This window comes from Staurois parvus, unplaced genomic scaffold (genome assembly GCF_062004578.1).
Source record: "Staurois parvus isolate SC_StPar_1 unplaced genomic scaffold, SC_StPar_1.0 ptg000141l, whole genome shotgun sequence".
Taxonomy (NCBI): domain Eukaryota; kingdom Metazoa; phylum Chordata; class Amphibia; order Anura; family Ranidae; genus Staurois; species Staurois parvus.
Window position 1 is genome coordinate 3,517,785 of NW_028317937.1, and position 14,180 is coordinate 3,531,964.

The window sequence follows — 14,180 nt, forward strand, 5'->3', positions numbered from 1 at the left end:
TTGCAAGTTTGGGACTGAAAACAATACCTAGGGCTGAGTTCACACTATTATGACAATGCTTGTTGTGTGCAACATTATCAGCTCACTACAGGAAGTTGAGAGCTCACATTGCTGGCAGGATTAATGGATATATTTCTTTACTTGCAACCTTTTTTTCTAAAGTGAAAAGATAGAGAAAATGCGTATATTGGACAGATGTCAATTTACAAAAAAAAACATTTTGAGAGACAGAGCAATTTATATACTGTTATACTGCCATCTACAGGATTGGACACAAAGCCCTAACCACTCCCTTAACTAGCTTGCTCAGTTATATCAAGCATTACGAAAAACAAGGCAATACTCGCCACATACTACTACAGGGAAGGAGCAGTCTGGACTTTGAGATAGGGATTTTATGTGAAGTAGAAAAATGTCATTTTCACTATCGTACATTTAGTGACACAGCCATGTAAATGCATACTATATATCCCATCCCAAAACAAAAAAAAAAAAAACTGAGTTGGGCACACCCCAAAAACAAAGAACAGGCAAACAAGAGCCCAGGAAAAACAGGGTGCCTGCAGAGCTGTCTGTAGGCATCCAAAACTAGGAATCAGCTGATGCAAACACATGGACCTTGTGAATCTTAGGTGAAGTAGTAGGATCCAAGTTGCTGCTTTACAAACATTCTCTCTCTAATATATATATATATATATATATATATATATATATATAGTGTGGTAGATAATGTAGTGATTAATATGTTAGTAGATGAGGAATTAAAGATAGTGAAAATTAATGGATAGAAACTATGGGGTTGTCAGATATAAAACAGGGTAAAAGGATGTATTGTGTTTTTTTCCAAAGTAAATGGAAGTTGGGGAAAAATGTGGAGAATTTTACAGACATTTGGAGAGTCTTAAGTAAATGGTGTATTTAAATAATGGGAAAAACACTTAATTATTTGTTGTATATAAAATAATTTAAGATGTCTGACGGGATTGGATTTCAAGAGGGCAAAAGGAGAATATGTCTGTACATAAATATATATGTATATATTGTAGGCTATGAAATTTAAAAATTAGGAAAACTGGAGTCAAAAGTTTGGTTAATGTGAACTGTTTGCATGTTTTATGAAAATGGAAAAGAAAAAAAAAAAAAAAAAAAAAAGAAAGGCTTAATAAAGATAATCTGATTGAAATATAGATCCTTTAACATTATGTGCACTTCTAGAACCATACCTATCCAGATTTAATTTTTCTATTTAGATTGCTAGTTGGTGAGGTTTTAGCTTTAAAAAAAGCTCTTTGTTATTGGATTATCGTGGCCAATGTATGGCACAGTAGCAGGCATCTGTCACAACATCTAGACTTCAAATTATGTAGCAAGACAAAACTCTCCATTTTCTTTCAACATTTGTTGTTTTACCAAAAATCATAACACCAGTTTGTGTTGCAATGCCATTTATAGAGTGGAAAAAAGGGCAGAGACCTTAACTGAAACACAGGCATACACCATAAAGACAAACACAAATAGTTGTACAGCTGAATTGTTTAACAGTATAAAACACACAGTATCTTTCTACAACAAGGTACTGGGAATGTCCCACTTAGGTATAAAAATGTTTTTAACATGTAAAAGTAAATAGAATGCAAATAACTTAAAAAAAAACACTATATACAAAATTAGCTCTCCAATTGGGCATGTCACAATCAATCCAGATTTCTAGAAGACTGCGGTGTAAACTTCTTCCAGCTATAAAAAAAAAATAATAATAATTTACAAATCTTAATAGACAAAAAGGTTTGGGCAGATCTCAAACTAACAAATAAAATTCTGACTTACTTAGGAAGTGTTTAAAAATCTATTCAGTATATCTGTATACACGCTGGTAAATATTTCATCCTTTGACAGAAGGCCATCAATAGACACTGAAAGAAGAATGCTAACGTTAGTTATAAGAGTTCAGCTAAAGTCTTAACATAAATTGGTAACTTAAAAAGGTTGCCTGCCTGTGTTTCTGCATTGTTTAATACAATTTATGCACAGGTGGGTCACATGATCATATTTCCTGGCTATATAATGACAATGTTAAGTAAGGTCCTGTAATGTTTGTTTATTAACATGCAGCCATTCTAAAAGTATAATAGTTTGAAAAGAATGGAAAGCATGTTTGAGAAGATGGGCAACTTTAAAAGAGAATTATTGCAAAAAAAAAAAAAAAAAATTATACTCACCTAGGTGAATGCAGCATCGATCCGATACTGCATCTGTCCACCGCTGGCTCTGCAGTGAGAACTGAGTGATCAAACATTGCTAATCGTTCAATTCTCCCCTCTACTTTGAGCAGAGAGCTGTGACTCTCAGTCACCAGCTCTCTGCTCTGCCCGTCCAGCACTCACTAGAGCATAGGGCTGTGGAGGGGGCAGGAGGGGCTGGCTCTGTGACGTCAGCCAACAACAGGCTTTAGCCCGCTGTTGGCTGAAAATGTATCACAGAAGTGCAAAATGAACTGCTCTCCAGTGATCCATAGAAAAAGTATCAAGAGCTTTGGCTATATTTCTCCTTTCATAAAACTGGTGGTCAGAAGGGAACATAGTATAGATGGGAATACGTCTGCATTTTAGATTTTTCAGAAGGCCATAGCTATTGAACAAATTGAAGATTTCAGGAATGGGTGGTGAGACAGTTGAATATGAACTTTTAATAGACCTCTCACATTAGGTATCACTTAGCCAGATCAGGTAACAATCTCATGTCTAAATAACAGAAGGTGCTGATAGATACCTCTTCCTGAAAAACCTCATAAAGACGGTTGCTTACTTTCCTGCTTTGAAAGCTGGTAGAGAGTCAACGTGTAGACACCTTAAAGCAGAACTTAATCCATAAATGATAGCTTACATTTATCAGTGTGCTTTTATGAGCTTTCAACCAAACTGTCAAACCAACAAATGAATTATGTCATAGCTAATCACATGTACAGTACCATGGCAACTGCAGATCAAACAGAGACCAAGATGGAAGCTTTATTGGCTGTAAAAGGTGAGAGGGTGTATTTCTACTTATCCAATTGATACAATAGCAAGCAGACAAGGTTTTCTAACCTTGCTAAACCAAAACTTTTAATAATTTAATTGTAACATTCTCCTGATTAGCCTTGGCCAGTTTTTATCAAATGGCAGGTTTAGTCATTTGTCTATAAACTCTTTAAAAAAAAAATATATAAATTCCTTTTTTTAGAGCCAGGAGTGATAGTAAGTAGACAGTTCATGTTTGTGTCCCCCTACACATGCACAAATCAGTGAAGACTGGAAGGAAGCCAACATGAATTACTACAGCAAAACAATACCCCGAATTGGCACTTACCAATGTTTACACCACTTTTTTCCATTTCACTTCGGTGTTTTAAATACATTGGCCAAACATGACCATCAAACAGCCCTGGTGGGTCTGGAACAGTGTAGTTGCGGCCACTGCAAAAGAGAGAAACCCCTATATCTATAAAAAAAAATTTGCATTCATTTAAGGTTTTCTAGCCAAGCAAATCACTACCCACTATGCCCCGAACAACTACACCTTCCAGCAAAGCCCTGCACATTACATGTCTGGCTGAAAAAAGTCCATCTAGTTCAGCCTATAAAAAAGGGGGGAAAAAATAAATAAATAAAAAAATTTTAAGAATCTACACAATCCCTTATACATAATCCTATACCCACAGTTGATCCAGAGGAAGGCAAAAAAATCCCTAGCAAAGCATGATCTAATTTGCTCCTGCAGGGGAAATGTTCCCTCCTGATCCCTTGAGAGGCAATTGAATATTACCAGGATTAACTTTAACTATAAATATTAGTACTCAGTTATATAATGTGCATTTAGAAAAGAATCCAGGCCTTTTTTAAAGCAATCTACTGAGCTGGGAAAAACAAACTTGTGAGTGAGTCTATTCCACATTTTCACTGTGAAGGAACTTTTCCGTATTTGGACATTAAATCTCTTTACCTCTAGACTTAAATAGTGCCCCTTGTCCTCGGTGTAGTTTTTCACTTTAAGATCATCATAAAGTTCACTATATGAACCACTGATGTATTTATAAATGTTGATCATATCCTCCCTTAATCTCCTCTTCTCAAGAGAGAATTTGGTTCTTCTAATCTTTCCTCATAGCTGATCTCCTTCATGCCTATCAGTCTGGTTGCCCTTCTCTGCACCTTCTCCAGTTCCCTGGTATCCTTTTTGTGAATTGGTGCCCATAACTGAACTGCATATTCCAGATAAGGTCTTGCTAATGATTTGTAGAAGGGTAAAATGAAATCTCTCTATGCGGTCTATACCTCTTAATACATTGCAGCCCTGCCTATTCAGATCCACATTTGGGCAAACCAGAGTAGTGAAAACTACTCTGGAAGTATGTGCAGGCACTGTTGGATGCCTTCACTTTATATATCAGAAGACTTAAAGAGATAGGATTAACCCAGATTAGTAGATATCTGGGGTCTAGCAACAGCAATGACAGTTTACAGCATGCAGTGCGGTCATTTTTTCATACAAGTACTCAGTTTACAGACCTGAAAATGCTAGTTGCTTGGCTGTTATTCTGACCCACTGGCTACTAACCAAGGCATGCAGGTCACAGGTCCCTATCTGCATGTATTTTCCAGGTTTGCCCCAAAGCATTGACGCAAGACAGTCAGTACAACTAGCAAGTGCAGAATAAGAAGTAGACAATGGTCCCTGCCATGTTCTTATGGAAAGGTTTCCTTCAAAACTAGTACAAAAACAGGAATGGCCCAACTCTTGCTTGCAATTAGGATGTAGTGATGGGAACTAGCTATGCTAAGACGGTTCATATTTTAAGAACTATTGTAGCACTTAAAACTAATGCATGCATCTTCCCATCAGTCCAAATACTCATGTGCAGGAAGAAATGTCAGTTTTATGTGAAGCTGCTAAGAAGATGTAAGACAATAAATGCATTTACTTGTTAACAGGTCACTAAATGTATGCATTTAGCACAGGTACCTGATTTTGACTCTGACTACCCCTTGCAATCCCCTATACAGCAACACATAGCATTCAACCTAGGAGAGGGGCGACAGAGTTAGGATTGTTCTGCATGAAATTGTGTTGGCAAGGACTTGCTGATGCAAGAGAGCAGAGAGATTCCAGGCTGTGGTTTCTTCTTCACAGTCCAGCCACAGGCTGGAGGTGGAGAGTGACACCTCTGCATTCTTTACAAGCAGTGTCTACCAGGTGGCTTTGCAACTCTAAGGACTGGATGGACAGAAATACAAATCCTCTGGCATATAAACCACCCCCACATGTGCATTTTGTTTGTATTTATCCATCTGCCTGCTGTTCAGCTTTAACCAGTCAATATGGAGTAACTACACTGTTTATGCTAGTAAAGTAAGGAAAATGTGACCTAGAGTATCTAATCCACCTTTTAAAAAATAGTATTTCTTACAAAACACTAAAAATTTAGGAACAGTTAAATCTTACAAAAGAGAATTCTGCATAGACTAATACATACCTACGCCTCCTCTTGCACTCATCGTATGGAATGGTTAAGTAGTAGCGTTCAGTGCACATGCTTGCTAGCAACCTGTAAAGGTGAGACCAAATTAATTTAAAGTGCATGCAAGCACAGATTAAGATGAGGAATCCAGAGGTCACCACAGCCATTAGCTTGCAGTCAGTCATTCTCATTTAGAAATACTGAGACTGGTTTACTTGTAGAATCTTGCACTAAAGTCTGGATATAGTCAGCAGCTGTGCACTAGACTCAAGGCTTCAGCAAGAAGACGTAGCTTAAGTTTCAAATCCCCAGCCAGTAGTATACTGTTTAAACTCTCACTAACCTCTGCATTACAGAGGCAGATGTTAAAAGGCTTAGTCCAATTTAGAGACTAACTGCAGGTTTTGTGTTACTTTAAATATTTCATTTTGGCTAAGCTGGCCCCAACTATTTTCTGCACTTATTGCTGTAGCCGCTGTCAGCATTGTATAAACTGTATGCAGCACTGCAATTTGGCAGCAGAATTGGGACTTTCTGCCCTATTCCTAGAACACAAACTGAGTTTGGCTGAGCACTGCTTAGCCATTCACAGGAAGCTTGTATTTATTCAATGAAAAAAAGGCTTCCTCTGATTGGCTCATGTGTAAAGGTGGGCAGATCATATCAAAATGTTCACCTCAGCCAGGAAGCCTTGCATTTATTCATAACATACAAGGCCTCCTGTGAATAGCTGAGCAAAGACTAGATTTTATTCTGGCTGCAGACAGGAAGTGCCCTTACCACTGTCAGAACAGAGTGCTGTATTCATGATGCTTTATACAGTGCATAAGAAGCCCCAGCAATTATTAAAGGAAAAAGCTTGTTTGGGCAAGCCCCCCGCCTTGAATTAAAGGGTGCTTTTCCTTGTTGCCTTCTGTTTTGGTTTGGCATGGTGTGAGTAGCTCCATCCACACAACCATGTCATCCATTTACAGGGATCTGTAAATAGAAGGACTACAAATCCCATCTGCCACCACAGCAGAGTGACTGCAGTAGAGCACAAGTGCAGTAACCTCACCACACGTGTAGTCAATACTTCCTCTAGGTGCATAACTGAAGGTTCCCCACTCTGTGCAGACCTAGAGGGAAGCAATGTAGTAGCAATGCTTTGCAGGCTTTTATGCAAAAATTGAATAAATGCACAATTTATCTGAGTGCAATTATTACCATTTTACATGAGGTGAACTATGCCTATAAAACAAACCAATGGCACTAGCCACCACAGTACAGATACATATGCCAGTTTTCACAGTCTTAAGAAGATTCATGAAAAGCCATAAATATACTTACTTGTGATTATAAAGCAAGAATCCTTCCAGAATCAGTATCTGAACATCAGAGTTGGAAGAGGCCGAAAGGGATATTCCATGAGATCGAGCAAACTTCACAGGATTTTCAACCCAGGCTGTTACTGTGTTCACCATGGCCTCCATGTCTATGGACGTGATCACTGCAGATTGAGAAGTCAATCAGAAAAGGAAACTAGCAAAACTGTTCAATGTGTTTTTAAGTATATAGATTAAAAAAAATAAAATAAAGTGTACTTATGATATACATTACTGCTTCCTACAGCGAACACCGTTCTTACCATCCCATTGTTTAAAGCCATCTTCACCAACTTCTATCTCATCTGGTGGCTGAAACATAGTGAGCAATAAACAATGCTGCAAATGATGCAGCTCCGACACACACAATGGAAGAGAACATTGATAGAAAAAACGGTTTCAAAAAGATATGTTTGCCCCATTATAGACAAACTAATCCCAAAAGGAAAGTGTTGGATTCAGAGAAGACATGCAACAGGAGGAAAACCTTTAGAAAAGAACTTAGCTGCAGGCACTTTAACTGTACCACAGCAAGTATGCTATACCATACCAAGTATAGAGGAATACTGACAGACAGCCATCAACTGCACAACAGACATCAGGAAACAAAAAAAACAAACAAAACAAAACAAACAAAAACAAAAACAAAAAATCACAGGCAAAACTTACCTTGAAAAAGTCATCTTGGTGGACCACACAACAGTTAGGTAAGTTACCAATTAGCCTTTTCGTCAGAGTTGTCTTTCCACCATTGGTGACACTACAAAAAAAGTAAATCATTTAAAATAATAATTTAATTAGAAAATGGAAAAATAGGTTACCCATACTTTTTAGAGCTCATATACACTTAAGGCCACATGTACACAGGACACTTCTGAATGATGGTAACTGACTGTTGGAAAATGTAGATTAACAAAACGTCAGTTTATGCGCATTTGTGTTTAGAAGCGTTTTTTTTTTTTTTTTCAAGATAACCTCAAGAGACCTTCCAAAATGCCAAGAAAGCACTGAAAAAACAGTAAAAAATTAACTATTTCAGACATTTTAAGAGAAATAGAGAAAGCAGAAGCAGAGAGAGCAGTATTTGTTGACATTAGCTGTGTTTTGTCTGGTGTTTGGATGTGTTCCAGCTCATTTTTTGTAGAAGTTATTGCAGTAGTGTCTAACATATTTGTTTTCATGCAAAACCTCAAAGTATGGTGTGCTAGGTCCATTTGAGTACCAGCAAAACCCTTTGCATGCATTTTTCATGATGAAAAAAGGCTCTGGACAGCATCTGGAAATGTGGTTTGCGTTTGAAACGCTGATTAAATCTATTGCTTAACGCAAGTTTTCTGCGTTCAAATAAATGGACTGTAAACAACGATGTGTACGTGGACACATAGGAAAGCATTAGGGTGAGTTCAGGGGCTGCTGAAACAAAAATGCTGAACAGCTCCTAAACGTGAGTTTATCAGCTGCAGTGTACATAAGCCCTTATGCAGGCCATAGATGGGTCAAAAAGCAGCCAATTTTTCAGCCAATTAATGGGTTAATTGGTCGGCCGTTTTTCTGGATTTTGGCACTTTTTTTATCGTTAAAATTGGAAGAAAAAAAAAAAAAATCAGCTGCTTTTTGCGGCAATGATGGGCAAATCGGACAATCTTTTTACTGATGCAAAATCTGCGCATGAGCCGTGACCTGCAAGAAAAACAATAAGAATTCCAGTCGCTATTATATTTGACATGAAAAAGTATTGTGGTTGCAACAATGTATCTATTTGAATCTGAATAAAACCATCTGTATCTGAAATGGATACAAATAGATACAATGTTGCAACCGCAATACTTTTTCATGTCAAATATAATAGCGGAGCTCTCTGCAGGGACAGAAGTAATTAAATGCCCGCCGTAGACGGGACGAAAATCGGCCAATTTTTTTTTACCTTTGGTGGTAACGTTGGCCTATTGAACGACCGATTTTTCGGGTTTTTTTTAAAACAGCCGGTTTTCGACCCATCTATGGCCTGCATAAATCTTCATACCAGATGCGGTGGGACTGTGCTGGGTGTCTGTTTCACCACAGTCCTACCAGAAGACAAGGCCTTGTCTCTTACCTGGCTGGTTCGCACCACCCCCCTGAAAAACAGTACAGCAGGCTAAACGTTTTTCAGCACAACATGAGGCAGTCCACTGCCATGCACTGGCCAATAGAACCTAATAAAATCATACTGTGTGTGGGGGGGTTACTAAAACTGGTGCACAGTAGCAAATCAGCTTCTAACCTCAGCTTGTTCAATTAAGCTTTGGTAATAAAACCTGGAAGTTGATTGGTTTCTATGCAGAAGTGCACCTGATTTTGCACTCTCCAGCTTTAGTAAATAAACCTGTGTGACATTTAAATAAAGTTCATTAGGCCTCATTTAGAATACAGTGTTCATTGCTAGAGGCCTCACAAAACAAAGATATTGATAAGATTGAACCAAGTCCCTAGACGGGTAACAAAATTGGTGAAAGGTCTGAGCCTGGATTCACAACAGAACATGTTGTAGGAAACCTGCGATCCATGTGCATTTCCTGCACCACGTTCAAAATGCACTGCAGTTGCAATCTGCAGCAGGTGTCAGTGCAATGTTAACACCTCAATGTCAGTTCGCAAACAGTGCGTTTGCCTGCACCGGAACGCATGGTACAAAACTACCATGCAATCTGGTTGCAATGAATGCACTACTCTAGTGTGATGCAGTGCGATTCATTATTATCATACAGGATTTATATAGCGCCAACAGTTTGCTCAGTACTTTACAATATAAAGGGAGACTATACAGTTCAATACAATAGGGTTAGGAGGGCCCTGCTCCTTGGAGTTTACAATCTAAGAGGGAAGAGCTGGTGGTACAAAAAGGTAATAACTGTGGGGGGATGAACTGAGAGGAGAAATAGAAGATTCGGTTATTAGGTGAAGGCAAGTTTTCAGGGATTGCCTAAAAGTGGGCAGAGTAGGTGATAAGCGGACAGATTGGGGTAGATATTTCCAGAGGATGGGTGAGGCTCTGGACAAGTCATGGAAACAAGCATGAGAATAGGAGACAAGGGAGCTAGAGAGCAGGAGGTCTTGGGAGGAGCAGACAGGACGGTTTGGGTGATATTTTGAGACAAGATCGGTGATGTAAATTGGGGCAGAGTTATAAATGGCTTTATATGTTATTGTTAATGTTTTGAATTTTATTCATTGGGCAACAAGAAGCCAGTGGAGGGATTGGCAGACATGAATGTTTGGTAAGGTGGATAAGTCTGGCAGCAGCATTCATGATAGACTGAAGAGGCAATAGCCTGCGATGCGGTAGGCCAATGAGGAGGGAGTTACAATAGTCAAGGTGAGAGATAACAAGGGAGTGAATAAGTTGCTTAGTGGTTTCAGTGGTTAAAAAGGGGTGTATTTTGGAGATGAAGTTTACAAGATTTGGACAGTGATTGGATTTTGGGCTGAAAGGACAGATTAGTGTCCAAGATTTCACCTAATACTCTGGCATGAGGTGAAGGACTGATGGTTGTATTATTGATCTTGATGGAGAAGTCAGGGGAGGGGGCACGGGCTGGAGGGATTATCAGTTCGGTTTTAGACAGACTGAGGAAGTGGTGTGACATCCATGCTGATATATCAGTTAGTAATGCAAGAGGAGACTAAAGGGGTGAGGAGTAGAGATAGATTTGTGTGTCATCAGCATAGAGATGGTACTTGAAGCCATGAGAGTTTATCAAGTGACCAAGGAAGGAGAAGAGTAGGGGTCCAAGGACAGAACCTTGAGGGACCCCTACAGCAAGAGGGAGTGGAGAGGAGGAGAGAGTTATAGGCAATACTGAAGGAGCGCTATGATAGATAGGAGAACCAGGAGAGAGCAGAGTCTCGGAGGCCAAGAGAGTGGAGTTTTTAAAGGAGGAGGGGGTGGTCAACAGTATCAAAAGCCACAGAGAGGTCTAGTAGTAAGAATATGGAGTAGTGGCCATTGGTTTTAGCAGTTAGTAAAATCAAATCTAATCACACATGAATTGCACTAGAATGAAGCGCGCTTTCCTGTATGATTTCATAGTGTTAGCCTAGCCTGAGGGATAAAACATCAGAGACTTCAGGCTACTTTCACACTGAGGAGTTTTTAAAGCGTTTTTGCGTTAAAAAAAGCTTAAGTTGAAATGCTAAAGAAAAATGCTTCCCTATGTATGTGAATGTATACCTATGTATGGTTTCACACTGAGTTATTTCGCTTGCAGTGTAAAAACTCCTGCTTGCAGCATCTTTGGGGCATGTTTGGCAAGTTAAAAAAAGCCTCAAAAACGCTTCTTACCATTGAAATAAATGAAAAAAGCCTGAAAAGCACCTCAAAAAACACATGAGAAGCGTTTTTGGTACAGTTTTTAAGTCACATATCCTTTCAAATGCTCAGAAAGCATGGAACAAGTGCGGTAAAACCGCCAATGCGTTTTTGCTGTGGATCAGTGTGAAAGTAGCCTAATATGTACAATCTGGAGGAAAGAAGGGAAAGGGAACTGAAACCTTTAAATGCATTAAGGGGGTGAAGTCCAGGAACATGAACACGGGGACATCACCTTAAACTAACTGGAGGAAAGTTCAAAACTAATCTCAAAAAGTATTATTTTACCAAAAGAGTTGTTGAAACTTCTAGCAGAGCTGTGTGTCAGTCAAGAGTAACTGGTCAGGACCGGTTCACACTAGTGTTTGCCCAGGCAGGACAGCCCATTCATTTGAATAGGATGGGGTTCCAGGTGTTTCGCTCAAAGCACATCAGCCGGGATGCTGCAGTCCTTTTGACCATGCGGTTTCCGTGTGGTTCCCGCATCTGTGCTGCAGGTTGAGATGCGTGGGAGTGCCATTTAGAATGAATGTCACCCTTGCATGTCTCACAAGAAAAACATGATGCAGCAATCACATCAACTCCCGTTACCCACAGTGTGCAGAATAGTGTGAACCAGGGGTCATGCATGGGACAAAAATACATCTATTCCCAGAAAAAATAAAAAGGTAAATATATACACACACACTGAACAACACACACAAAGAAAAAAAAAAAAAAAAAAGAAGCAGGGACAGACTTGATAGCCCACTTGATCTTTTTTACATAGTTAGTCTGGCTCCAAAAAGACAAAAGTCCACCATTTTTTCTGCCCTCATTGCTCTCTGTTTATTCAAAAGTGCTTTATAGGGGTTCATTCACATGCTGCATTTACCCCCCGGACACATCAAGCCCGACTTTGAAATCGTGCAACTTCACTGCAAGTTGGGTGAGATGCCGATTTGAGGTGCGACTTGCAAGACATGTGACACAGATGTCTATGCAAATCGCACCAAAAGTACATTTACTATTTTAGAAATTGGTGCAGCTCCGACCAAGTCAGAATCACACTGATTTGACTGCTGTAATTGCGGACAAAAGGGTGCGACTTGGCATACGATTTGCAAGTCACATGGCATGTAAATCGCATGCCAAGTCACACCCGATGTGAACAGGGTGTTAGACACGCATTTTCTGAATGAAAGAAAAGTTCTTGCCAGCAATGCTCCTACGTAAAATACACAGCTAAAGTACTCATTTCAATGTGTATGTTCCTGAAATCTGCAGATCTACACACATAAAATCTATAGTTGTGTCCTAATTTTCTTTTTGATTGGCTAATAGCAGTGTGCATTTTTTGTACGTAGAAATGGCTGTATGTGTGCGCGCTCATTGATAATTAGAGTGCTGCGTTTAGATCTGTATCCGCCATATGCATCTACATGGTGAGTTTATTTTCTGCCCATGTGAATAAGCTGGAAACAGGGTCGGACTGACAACTCATGGAGCCCCCAGGCAATAGGGGGATCATGGGGCCCCTGTGTCCTTGCCAAAACTCAAAAACGCCTATAAAAAAAAAAAAAAGGGGGCATCTCATGGGGCCCCCTACTGATCCCGGGCAGTGCCCGAGTTCTCAAATGGTCAGTCCGCTCCTAGTTGTAAAGCTACCACTTGCTATTAAAAAAAAAAATATATTATATTATAATATATATATATATATATATATATATATACACACACACACACAATTAAAAAAGTGTATATAGATAGACCGATAGGTAGGTTTTATGCTAGTAAAATCAACCTGAGGAGACTACATTTGTAGCCGTAGGACTGTCACCCAGGAATTGGCGGGATTCTAGGGGAGGGGGTAATCTGAGGATCTGCTATTTGGGCGGGAAGTTGCCCATCTGAGTGCTCCTCATCCCACACCCGCAAAGCCGTTCCAGAAAAAGAGAAGCCCCATTCATTCAAACAGCATGGCGGGAAGTTTACAACCACCATGCCCTACGTAGTAACTTAAGCTAGCGAGGCATGCAAGCAGAAAGACCGAATCAGCATAAAACTGTACTCCGCATTCGCTACACCCCGAGAAAGAATTCCCCAGACCGATGCAAATGAGTGCACTGAGATGAGGCAGATAATAGGACCACTTACCCGCCAATACCGATGATAATTCGCCTCATCTTGCTGGACCCGACTTCTGCAACCAACTATGTTTCATTAATAATTTGAGGCGGGCCACTGCTATTTATTTCCAGTCGTAACTGATGTCACCCGGGGCTTAGAATTGGCGGCAACCAATTGCAAGAAGCCAGCTCCCGGGGCTTACTGCGCATGCCCCCAAGACTCTGCCACCTGTTGTGTGCGTGTTACAGTCACGCTGTGTATATAAATAGGTGCGGGCAATGAGCCCTTTTCCTAAATTAGTAATAGCTAAGAGTGCCAACGTGTCACTGGTATTCCATGCCATCGTGTGTAAGGAACTGAGGAGAGATGGAGGTTGATTTAGGAGCTGGAGTCACAGATTTACAGGAACTCCTTTCAAGTAAATGACGTAGAGTGTGCTGTGTGTGCCAATATTTACGGGCTTCAGAGGTGCTCTGGGAAAGGCTTTTAGAGCGGGGAGATGAACAGAAGGGACAGACCAGGAGGTATGGAGCAGAAATGCCAGAAGGTGAACCAGGAGGTGTGCACCTTCCCTTCATTTTTCGGGAATTCTCTGAGGAGGCAGGCAATGCTAGTACAGACAATACAAATTGATATGCTGGCAGAATACACAGGTACTAGGACACATTTACACCGGCACCACACTGAGGAGCAATCCAAGCCATCTGACTGGCCTCTTATTCAGGCCATAGCCGGGTCAAAAATCGGCCAATTTTTCAGCCGAAAAACAATCAGTTAGTGGGTTAATTGGTCCCCCGTTTTTCAGGGTTTTGGCACATTTTTTTTATCGGTAAAGTTGGAAAAAATCGCCCGATTTTCGCAT

At 40.0% G+C, this 14,180-nt stretch overlaps 1 protein-coding gene across 2 annotated transcripts; it reads right to left on the bottom strand.

The window, feature by feature from the left end:
* Nucleotides 1-1,428: 1,428 nt before the first annotated feature.
* On the bottom strand, nucleotides 1,429-13,501 carry NMRK2 (nicotinamide riboside kinase 2). Of its 2 annotated transcripts, XM_089673582.1 has the most exons (8): nucleotides 13,346-13,500; nucleotides 7,531-7,621; nucleotides 7,125-7,173; nucleotides 6,827-6,986; nucleotides 5,513-5,584; nucleotides 3,349-3,455; nucleotides 1,828-1,913; nucleotides 1,429-1,737 (listed from the first exon to the last, which is right to left on the bottom strand). In XM_089673582.1, exons 1-7 carry the CDS (start codon nucleotides 13,372-13,374, stop codon nucleotides 1,828-1,830), a joined length of 594 nt encoding a protein of 197 aa, XP_089529708.1. In that variant the 5' UTR covers nucleotides 13,375-13,500; the 3' UTR covers nucleotides 1,429-1,737. The 2 variants fall into 2 exon arrangements, with proteins under 2 accessions (XP_089529708.1, XP_089529709.1); XM_089673583.1 differs by lacking the exon at nucleotides 5,513-5,584 and having other exon boundaries at nucleotides 13,346-13,501.
* Between the last annotated feature and the right edge of the window lie 679 nt (nucleotides 13,502-14,180).

Coding starts and splice junctions, on each gene's coding strand:
- NMRK2 (XM_089673582.1), bottom strand. CDS start 13,374: ATGAGGCGAATTATCATCGGTATTGGCGG. Junction 3,456..5,512: donor GAGTGCAAGAGGAGGCGTAG/GTATGTATTAGT, acceptor TCTCTTTTGCAG/TGGCCGCAACTACACTGTTC. Junction 1,914..3,348: donor AAAAAGTGGTGTAAACATTG/GTAAGTGCCAAT, acceptor TTCTTCTTTCAG/TGTCTATTGATGGCCTTCTG.